This window comes from Apostichopus japonicus, chromosome 16 (assembly GCF_037975245.1).
Source record: "Apostichopus japonicus isolate 1M-3 chromosome 16, ASM3797524v1, whole genome shotgun sequence".
Taxonomy (NCBI): domain Eukaryota; kingdom Metazoa; phylum Echinodermata; class Holothuroidea; order Aspidochirotida; family Stichopodidae; genus Apostichopus; species Apostichopus japonicus.
This window is the reverse complement of record NC_092576.1, coordinates 28,054,848-28,066,110: the sequence shown is the minus strand read 5'-3', so window position 1 is coordinate 28,066,110 and position 11,263 is coordinate 28,054,848. Positions and strand designations below refer to the sequence as shown.

At 34.9% G+C, this 11,263-nt stretch overlaps 3 protein-coding genes across 4 annotated transcripts in view; all 3 read left to right on the top strand.

Moving 5' to 3' along the window:
* LOC139983307 (solute carrier family 22 member 3-like) overlaps positions 1-7,698 on the top strand; it is a 22,821-nt gene extending 15,123 nt beyond the window's left edge. For both annotated transcript variants that reach the window (XM_071996768.1, XM_071996766.1), the window contains exons 8-10: positions 237-445; positions 1,131-1,239; positions 1,541-7,698. In XM_071996768.1, the coding sequence (XP_071852869.1) occupies positions 237-445; positions 1,131-1,239; positions 1,541-1,787 (565 nt within the window). In that variant the 3' untranslated portion in view covers positions 1,788-7,698. The remainder of the gene's footprint in view (positions 1-236; positions 446-1,130; positions 1,240-1,540) is intronic.
* LOC139983309 (uncharacterized) lies at positions 3,769-9,482 on the top strand. Its single transcript, XM_071996769.1, has 2 exons — positions 3,769-3,906; positions 7,861-9,482. Exon 2 carries the CDS (start codon positions 7,923-7,925, stop codon positions 9,345-9,347), a length of 1,425 nt encoding a protein of 474 aa, XP_071852870.1. The 5' UTR covers positions 3,769-3,906; positions 7,861-7,922; the 3' UTR covers positions 9,348-9,482.
* LOC139982501 (uncharacterized) lies at positions 6,454-6,861 on the top strand. Its single transcript, XM_071995395.1, has one exon. The coding sequence runs from the start codon at positions 6,454-6,456 to the stop codon at positions 6,859-6,861; it is 408 nt and encodes a 135-aa protein (XP_071851496.1).
* Positions 9,483-11,263: the final 1,781 nt, after the last annotated feature.

Genomic DNA, 11,263 nt, shown 5'->3' with positions numbered 1-11,263 from the left:
TGTCTATCTGTCTATCTGTCTATCTGTCTATCTGTCTATCTGTCTATCTGTCTATCATATACATCAACAATCAATAATAATGTTACTGTTTCAGAAACTTTCGGCCATGGTATATAGCTGTTAAATTTATATTGGTATCAACAAACCAATAAATAAACCGTTTTTGGTTACCAGACACACCATTCAACTTTGCTTTCAAATCAATTCGTGTCTATTTGTCGTTTCGTTGATTAAAGGTTCGTTCAAAGTTTTGTATACTATGGCCTCTCCCTTGGTACTTCCAACCTCGGCGTGAACATCTACGTTGCATTTTGCATATCTGGTGCTGTGGAGATACCGTCTTACGTAACTAGTATATTTACCATGAAGTATCTTGGACGAAAGCTATCATCGGGAATTCTGATGATTCTAGCGGGTTTGTCGTGCTTTGCTACCATTCCAGCACGTAAGTAGCTCAGCATACGAAAAGACACCGGTTCTTTATTGTTAGAGAAATGTCAGTCCGTCAGGAAACTATCAGCTTATTACAATTTCCTTTTTAATGTTTACATTCATATTTACTTCAACTTTATTTCAACCACTGCAACATATATAACAAGACTAAGGTACATTTTTACATACGGTAGTAATGGTGCAAATAATGACAAATGCAATATATATATATAATGGAACTTAGACTACCTACGCAGTCGTTTTGTGTAACAGTCTTACTTTAATAAAGGTATAACCGTAAGCGCTTCACCCTATCATTTGGTTTCATATTCCAAAAAAAAGCATAGCATGAATTTAGTATGCGAACAGTTGATTATATGTAACACTGGTTTCACTTACACCACTAAACAAAGCAATGTTGGTACTTCATCCGCTCTATTCAATTTGATTACCACCCAAGAAGTTTACACTTGAACGGAACCTTGAAATTCACGAGTCGTGAACTTCATCGAGAATATAACATAAATGAAACCCAACATTGAAGCTCAGTACTTAATTTATAGACTTCATTGTTAAACTATTTCATTGCAAAATATACTGTCGTATATAGTTCATGATCTCACATATTCGGATACATATTTACATAAATACAAAGTATAGATCACTTTAATACTGCTTTAACTTTCTCTCGTCTACAGCATTAGGACCAGTCCGGGCAACTTTTGCTATGATTGGAAAGTTTGCGATCGCAGCCTCCTTCTCTAATATCTATGTTCACACAGCTGAAATATTACCGACACCTTTAAGGTATGTATTGCCACTTACATCGCTTAGTTCCTTTCTATGAGACTTTAAGTCCCCGTTCTCTAAATTATAACCATTCCAATGGCAACGGAAACTTCCTGTCAGTTGCATGACTTAAACGAGAGATAATTAACCAATACCCCTGCTACTTCTTTAATGAAGACTACCTCTGGCGAGAGATCTGTTTCTTTATCTGTAACACGTCCCTGGTTACACAAAAGTAAATGAACTTACTTTGAAAACAGTTGGACAATCCTACTAACCGTTAAACAAAAGTATTTTACACATTTCATTTCTCATACAGAACACTCGGTGTTGGTTCCTGTTCGATTGCAGCTCGAGTGGGAGGAATCATGGCCCCTCTCGTCTTAGTCTTAGAGAACATCTGGGGACCACTGCCTCTCGTTCTGTTTGCCTCTTCATCAGTTCTGGCTGGTGTCCTGATATTTTTGCTCCCAGAGACAAGAGGGAAGGCAATGCCAGATACAATCGCGGATACGTTGGCATTGAAGACACCAATGAAGCATCCGTCTTCTATCCAAGATGCTTGATAAAAATTACAGTCTTTTGCTATATTACGGTGATCGAATGCTCTGGTGGAACTTTCGCCCATTATATGTGAAACATCATGCGACGCAGTGGCGTGTAACTCTTAGTGGCTGAGCTTTAAAGATATAGTCGCAAAGGTCATTTTGATTTCACAGGCAGCCTTTTATGTAGTTCAGTCTAAACTGTTTATAAACCTCTTTTGCCAATTATTGATATTTGGGTTACATGTGCTAGTTATAGCCTAACATCTCGATAACAGTTTTCGCTTAGCATATTTAACAACAAATACATAAGGCATCATTATAGTTTCCATGTCCTCTTTACCTTAACCACTTAAAGAAACCAAAGGTAGAAAAGTAAAATAAAACGTTAAAGATATAAAAAGATAAGAATCAGCAATCATCTTCTCCAATCTGTAATTTAAAGGCCATGGTTTTTATCTTCAATATCGAGAATAAAAGGACAATCTTTCTCAACTATTTAGCAAGTCAAATGAGCTTTTAGCAATTAGCAATTTAGTAACACGGTTTCAAAGCCTACCAAGAGAACTCATTTGAGACGAATCGCTCGAGGGGAGTTCACCGCAAAGCAAATCACTTCAAACAGAAATATTGTCAATGCTTCTTGGCTGTGAGGATATCAGCAGTGTCACTATTATATATAATTTCTTCCCGTGATACATAGATACACATAAATTAACAAACTAGGCGATATTGGACATTCTAATTGTGCAAAAAAGTAAGTTGGTTATGTCATTATATTGTTGGTTGTACCATACCAACTGATATTTCTTTTTCAGTGCAAAATTCTGCCTTAGACAGTCTTGTCACTATCTGGTTAATTAAAGTACAGTTGAAAGGCTTAGAAATAATAAGGTATATGTACTATATTCGCCTCAAGTTTCCGATCGATGGATCAAGAGGGTTTCCCTTAAAGCCCATCTTGGGAAGATTTTCTTTATAAAGTAAGTATTTCTTCAGTTTTATACTTCTATGCTTGATGTTGTTATTATTCTTGTCGTCTTTAGTTTTGGTTGTTATGGTAATAGATAGGCTCAGGAATGGTTTCGAAAATGACAGGTTTGCATTATTTTCTCATAATCTAATCTTAATTGTTAGTAACATTGCATAAAGTTAATTAAAGTGGATAGCATTAATCAAGTAAATCAATTCGGCAGTCACGCCAGTTTTGCTTAGTTGTTCTGATGTTCTGGGATTTATCATGTGTAACCATGAAGTTAATTTTCACTCTTATGCTGATGCCACTCAGCTTTATGTATCACTCAACACTAACATACCTGGTGAAGCAAAACTGGTATTAAAGATATTACAAAACTGTATCTCTGATATTATGATTTGGATGAATTTGAATAAGATTAAATTAAACAATGACAAACCTGAGTTTTTCATAGCTGGTACAAAACAATGTCTCCAAAACCTACCTCCACTTCAGTTGGAAGTTGGAAACTGCCATATGACCCCCTCCAGTGAAGTTCGTAATCTCGGGATCATTTTTGATTCAGATTTTAAAATGACAAAACAGATTAACAGCTTAGTTTCATCATGTAATTATCATCTCAGGAATTTATTTCGTATTGGCCGTTATCTTGATAAAGAAACTCGCCATTCTGTTGTCCGCGCAGTTCTCCTCTCTCGTTTGACTATGGCAATGCCCTTTTATATGGTGCTACATCAAAAGACCTGAATCGCCTTCAATCTCTTCAAAATCGTTGCGGTTGTGCTAAATTTATTTTCTCGGCAGCTAGGTTAGATAGCCCAAAACCTCTTCTACGTGACCTGCATTGGATACTTATCCGTGAAAGAATCCATTTTAAATTATGTCTTTATGTGTATAAATGTATGAATCATGCAGCCCCGGCTTATTTCTCTGACTTGTTTCAGCGGAAAACCGCACCATTATCTGGTCCTGTTACTTGATTTATTTTATTGGCAGATCCGAAATATTGGCAAAATTAGAAGGTATATCTCAGATGATGCGTGTAAGACTTTAATCCATGCCCTTGTGACATCAAAACTGGATTACTGCAATGCCCTGCTATATGGCCTGCCTCACAAGCTGACCGATCGCCTTCAGCGAGTTCAGAAACGCGCCGCACGGCTTGTAAGTCGCACTCGTAGACATGAGCATATTACACCTATATTACGTGACTTACATTGGTTGCCTATTCATTACAGGTTCAATTATAAGATTCTGTTATATATATAAATGTTCGACAGCATTTCCCATCGAAGTTCACTGGGTTCAAGCCACTTTCTAATGATGAAGTTCTCACAATTATGAAATCCTCCAACACGGCTACCTGCAATCTTGACCCTATTCCCACTTGGTTACTTAGAAAGTGTCTTGATCCCCTTTTGCCTGTATCGATTACCATGATAAATCTTTCACTAAAAGATGGTAATGTTCCTGACAAATGGAAGATTGCTACCGTTAGTCATTGTTAAAGAAAGCAGGTTTGGACTCTTTCTATTCTAGTAATAGACCAATTAGTAATTTGAGCTATGCTTCCAAGTTAGTTGAACGAGCTGTAGTTAATGAGTTTGTCTCACATTGTTCATTACATGCTCCTTTTCCTGATTGTCAATCTGCATACAGGCAAAATTACTCTACAGAAACTGCTCTTATGAAAATACATAGTGATATATTGATGAATATGGACCAACAACAATGCACTCTTTTAATCCTGTTGGATTTGAGTGCAGCGTTCGATACTGTTAACCATGATATTCATGTGAACATGTTGCGTATCCAATTTGATATTGTTAATAATGCATAAAAATGGATTGGCAATTATCTGTCTTTCAGAAAACAGCATGTATCTATAGAAAATATCTCATCGAAAGATTTTTCTTTGAATTGTGGTGTACCCCAGGGCAGCTGTCTCGGTCCTATTCTTTATCTTTGTTATGTTTCTCAGTTGTTTGCCATTGTCTCTAAACACCTTCCTAACGCACATAGTTATGCTGATGATACACAGTTATATTGATCTTTCAATGCTGGTTCTCTGTTATCTGAGGAACGGGCTGTTCTGACAATGCAATCACTTATATTCGAAATAAGACATTGGATGATCAGCAATAGGCTAATGATCAATGATTCCAACACTGAGTTTCTTTTAATTGGTACTCGTCAACAAGTTGCTAAGACTCGGGTTCAGATGATAAAAGTAGGTAACGTGGATATTAAGCCATGTAATAGTGCAAAAAATCTTGGGGTTAATCTTGACAGCAACATGTCAATGGACATTCATATTGGAAAAGTTTGCTATAGGGCATACCATGGACTCTATAATATTCGTCAGATCAGAAAATTCCTAGATAAGGATTGTACTAAAACTCTTATTAATGCTTTTGTAATTAGTCATATTGACTATTGTAATGCACTCATGATTGGTTTACCTGATTATAAGCTTCGAAGAGTTCAAATGGTACTTAATGGAGCGGCTCGGTTGATTAACGCTCTTCCTAAATTTTGTCACATTACTTTTACTTTACAATCTCTTCATTGGTTACCTGTACAGCAACGCATTGAATTTAAACTAATCTTGCAAGTATTTAAATGTTTGAAAGGTCATGCACCTAAGTATTTATGTGATATGATCTTGGTGAAGTCTAGTTCTTACTCTTTGCGCTCACATTCTCAAATCACCCTGCATGTTCCTCGTATCAATCATAATACTTTAGGCAATAGGGCGTTTGCCTACAAAGGACCTCGGTTGTGGAATTCACTTCAGTGGAATTGATGTGTATTGACTCCTTGACCCTGGATGCTTTCAAGATAAAGATAAAAACGTATCTGTTTAGGCTTGCTTATTTTGATTGACCCGACTGGTTGGCTTTTTCCTTGTTGAGCGCTTTTGAATGTTTTGTACAAAATTAGCGCTATATAAATGCATATATTATTATATATATATATATATATATATATATATATATATACATGTAAATGTATATATATATATATATGTGTGTGTATACGCCTGATACATTACATTGAACAGTGATTCGATACATAGATACATCTAATTTTTGGATCGCTACGGACTACGTGCCGACGCTCTGTCGTGGTGTGAGAGTTATCTCTGCGGTCGTCGGCAAATGGTTGCCATTGGTAACAGTGTATCAGAAACATATCTCATGGATTGCTCTGTGCCCCAAGGTTCCGTTGCAGGACCTTTCATGTTCACTGTCTATGTATCACCACTCGAGGATCTGATGGAGGCTCGCGGCGTTCAGACAATGATGTATGCAGACGATACCCAACTGTGCCTTGTGCTTAATCCTGCTGAGGCTTGAGGGGATCAACTTCAGCGACTTGAAGACTGTATTGGCAGCGTGAAAGCGTGGACCACTGCCATCAAGTTAATGCTGAACGACACCAAGACGGAGGTTCTTCACTTTTCCTCGCGTTTTATAAAGAATCCGTCTCATATCTCCACTATTCAAGTTGGTGACACGAAAGTTGATGTTGCTCCGGAAGCACGGAATCTCGGTGCGTTGATGGACCGACACATTTCGCTTCAATCGCATGTGAGCAAAGTGTGTCGCTCTGCAAGTCTTGGGATATCAAAGATTGGTCGTTTAAGGAAATATATAGATCGGCCGACTGCTGAACGACTTGTACACGCCTTCGTAACATCTCATCTCGATGCCAATAAGTCTTCTCTGTGGCCTACCAAATTCTGCCATTGTCAAGCTACAACGCGTGCAGAATAGTGCCGCTCGAGTTGTCCTGGGTGTATTTGGTAGGGATGTTAACTTAAATGCCTTGCGAAAGAACGAGTTCCATTGGCTTCCAGTGAAGGACCGCATTGTGTTTAAATTTCTAATGCTTACTTACAAGTCACTCAACGTTCTTTCTCCTGCTTACATCAGAGATCTTCTCGCTGCTTACACCCCGGGACGCTCGCTCCGTTCAGCATCGCAGGCACTCCTCGTGGTCCCGAAAACCGTCTCAACCAAGAACTACGGAGATCGCGCTTTCTCGGTCGCTGCACCGAAGCTTTGGAACGACCTACCACACGACATAAAGACTGCCAAATCTCGCCATATTTAAGAAAATTTTAAAAACACATCTTTTTAGTTTCTCTGCGTGATTTTGTCACTTTTATATACTCGTGGTTTTATCTAGACTGTTACTTTAAAAGTAACAGTCTAGATAAAACCACGATTTATATAAAATTTATATAAATCTATTTTATGTGCTTATCCTTTGTTTTGTTTTTTATAGGTTTTGGTCTGTTCTATAGTCTTCTCGTGTTTTAAGATTTTTGTGTTCGTATTTAACATACTGTTTAATTTTCGTTTATGTGTTTTCTAGACTTTTTATTCCTTTGATATCTCTGTCTTTTTGTTTCTATTTGTTTTAGGTTTGTAAAGCGCCTAGAGGCCTTTTGGTATTTGGTGATATATTAAGAACTTATTTATTATTATTATTATTAATTTTGATAACATTTCACATATTACACTCTGTTAATATGTAAGATACCAATAACTTGAGCAAAATGTCGATAGTTTTATGAACAATTTTCTTAATATTGAGTAACGAGTTGAATCTTTCAATAAAGTATCGTCGAAATCTTCAGAATAAAAAGTCGAAAGTTGGATGATGAACGAGGAAAGTTTGAAAAATAAAATAGTCGACAGTTTGAAATGTCGAGAATAAATGTCACATTTTCGAGAAATAAAAGGGAAAAAGGGAAAAGTTTAAAAAAATTGGTGGGGGGGGGGGAGATAACCAAACTGGCCCGCATCGGTTTCTTTCTCCCTTCCGTCCCCTCCCCTATCACACATTTTGATAGCTTCCTACCTAGCCCACTGTCATTAGGACTCAAGTTCGCTTTTGATTTCTCAGAGGACAAAGTTCGAGAAATCTTGTTCTCACCCCACCTACCCTCCCCCCCCCCCCCAGCCCCACCCTCCCCTAACCCGCCCATCCCTAACTCAATATGTGTTCCGCCGTTTCCCGTGTTAAATATTTTAACTAACATATGCCACCCATTGAATAGTCTTCAAACGTTTATAATCCATTTTTTTTTATATATTGTTTCGGCAGAATTCTTCAAAAACTGGAAATCATCCTTTTGAAATACAAGACTAAGACAGTTAATTATTACAATGTATAATGTCAATTTGACTTGGTATTATATGATTTGCATCAACCTGGTGATTGTGCAGGCAAGCAATAATTGTCCGCAATATTGCAATTGCGGTTACACTGCCGTCATCTGTGACGGTGACAGTGGTACAGTGCCTAACTTTCCGATACAACATTCTATCTCATGGCTGACGGCGATTAAATTTACGAACACCGACCTTCCACGTTTGCAGACCGGACAAATTGTCCTTCCTTTTTGCCCTAACTTGTACCATTTGGACCTGAGTGACAACCAAATACTGACTGTAACTGAATCGTTGGTTGGAAACAATTCATACATTACGTATCTGAAACTGGCAGGCAACAACCTAACGAGGATTCCAATCGAATTACTGCAAACTCTGTCCTACCTTGAGACTGTTGTCTTAAATAGGAACCAAATCGATTCCGTGCCATCATCATCTTTTCAGAACAACCGAAACCTATCCGACTTGTACTTATTCGACAACCAAATACACACCATCTCACCCGGTGCGTTCATAGGATTACAACATTTAGCCTCAATAGATCTAAATAATAATCGTCTGGAGCGTTTTGCTCTGTTGGAACTTGTTAATTACCGCAAAGTGCATCTGGACGGCAATTTCTTATCGAAGTTAATAGTACACAACGATTGTACCTTTCCCAGTCTCCTAGAGTTGGTATCGTTGAGCTCAAATAGACTTAAACGTTTACAAAATTATTCTCTCTGTAGTCTGAAGAATCTACAAGATCTAATTCTGTCAAATAACGGCATAAATCAGGTTGATGGTTTCATATTTGGGAACGAAACTCATAATCTAGAATATTTGAATTTAGCTAACAATGAATTACGTCAAATTCCTGTGGAATTATTCAAGCAACTGCCGAAGCTACATGTTTTGAAGTTGTTTAAAAACAAAATTAGCCATATCCCTGCCAATGCTTTCATCAACAATAACGAATTGACTGCGATTCACCTGTCCGATAATTTGATCAGATGGTTGGATGTCTCGTCACTCCATGGATTAAACCGTTTGGATTTTCTCGACATATCGACAAATAACTTGACATCATTACCTGACGGAATTCTGGATTCATTGAGTGATTTTGGTATTGACTTGAGATATAATCCTTGGTATTGTGATTGCGAGTTAATATTCCTTAATAAATGGTTAACGAATACCGGGTATTTTACATACGGAATGTTATGTTATGACCCAATCGAATATCGAGGTACTGATTTCATGGACTGGCCTTCTAGCCACTGTGCAAGCACTACAGTTCTGGTCACACCCGTAGTCTTGACGACTCAGACGTTTGCCGAACATTCCCACATCCTAGACTTTCAAATAATAACAACACTAATGTTGTGTTTTGTTGTTAGTGTCATTGCTATTACTGTCTTGCATTGTATTACACAGTGAAAAAGAAAATATCTCTTAAACTTGTGTTATTATTACATTTATTATTCAATCCTATGGTAGAGTGTTGATATATGATATTGTTATAGTGTAGATATAATATATTGTTAGTGTTGACATATTGTATTATATAATGATGATATATTATATTATATAGTGATGATATATTGTATTGTTATTGTGTTAATATAGTACATTTTTAGTGTTGATATATTGTATTACATAGTGTTTATATATTATATGATATCGTGTTGATATATTACATCGTTATAGTGTTGATATAACATATTGTTAGTGTTGATATATTGTATTATATTGTGTTGATATATTATATTATATAGTGTTGACATATTGAATTGTTATTGTGTTGATATAGTACATTGTAAGTGTTGATATATTTCATTACATAGTGTTTATATATTATATGATATCGTGTTGATATATTATATTGTTATAGTGTTGATAGAGTATATTGTTATAGTGTATTTATATTATATTATATAGTGTTGATATATCATATCGTTATAGTGTTGATATATTATATCGATATAGTGTTGATATATTGTAGAGTTTTGATATATTTTATTGATAATATGTTGATATATTATATTATGTAGTGCTGATATACTATATTTTATATTGTTGATATATTATTTTGTATAGTGTTCATATATAATATTATTGTAGTGTTAATATAGTATAGTGTTATAGTGTTGATATTTTATATTATAATTTTTGATATATTATATTACATAGTGTTGATATGTTAGATGATATAGTTTTGATATATTATATTATTATAGTGTTAATAGTGTATATTGCTATAGTGTTGATATATTGTATTGATTAGTGTTGGTATAGTATATTATGTAGTGTTGATATAATTTATTATATAGTGTTGATATATTATATTGTTATAATGTTGATATATGGTATATTGTTGATATATTATATTGGATAGTGTTGATATATTGTATTGATTAGTGTTGGTATAGTATATTATGTAGTGTTGATATAATTTATTATATAGTGTTGATATATTATATTGTTATAATGTTGATATATGGTATATTGTTGATATATTATATTGGATAGTGTTGATATATTATATTATTAACTGTTAATATATTATATTATATAGTGTTGGTATATTATATTTTATAGTGTTGATATATTATATTGCTATCATGTTAATATATTATACTGATACTATGTTAATATATTATATTATATGGTGTTGATATTATATATTATATAGTGTTGATATGTTCTATTGTATAGTGTTGATATATTATGTTGTAAAGTGCTGCTATATTATATTGTTTTATTGTTGATATAGTAAAGTGATATAGTGTTGATATATTATATTACTATCATGTTGATATATCACATTGATATAATTTTGATATATTATATTATATAGTGTTTATATTATATATTATACAGTGTTGATATGTTCTATTTAATAGTGTTGATATATTATGTTGTATAGTGCTGCTATATTATATCGTTATAGTTTTGATATATTATATTATAAAGTGTTTATATATGATATGATATAGTGTTGATATATTGTGTTATATAGTGTTGATATATTATATTGTTACAGTGTTCATATAACATATTGTTAAAGTGTTGATATATTGTACTATATAGTGTTGATGCATCATATTGTTATAGTGTTGATATATTATATAGTGTTGATATATTAGTTTAGTCTAGTTTGGTAGAAAAGAAGGATCAGGAGGGACACTTAAGTCCCCATCAAGGACCCTATAGAAAGAGAAAAAACTGAAGACACAAACACTCAGACCCAATTACAATGCTTAAAGTGCTTGTGCAAAGCATTCTTAAACCCATTGACACTACTTGCAAGCACATCTTTCTCAGGCAAACCATTACACTCATTCACACCCCTA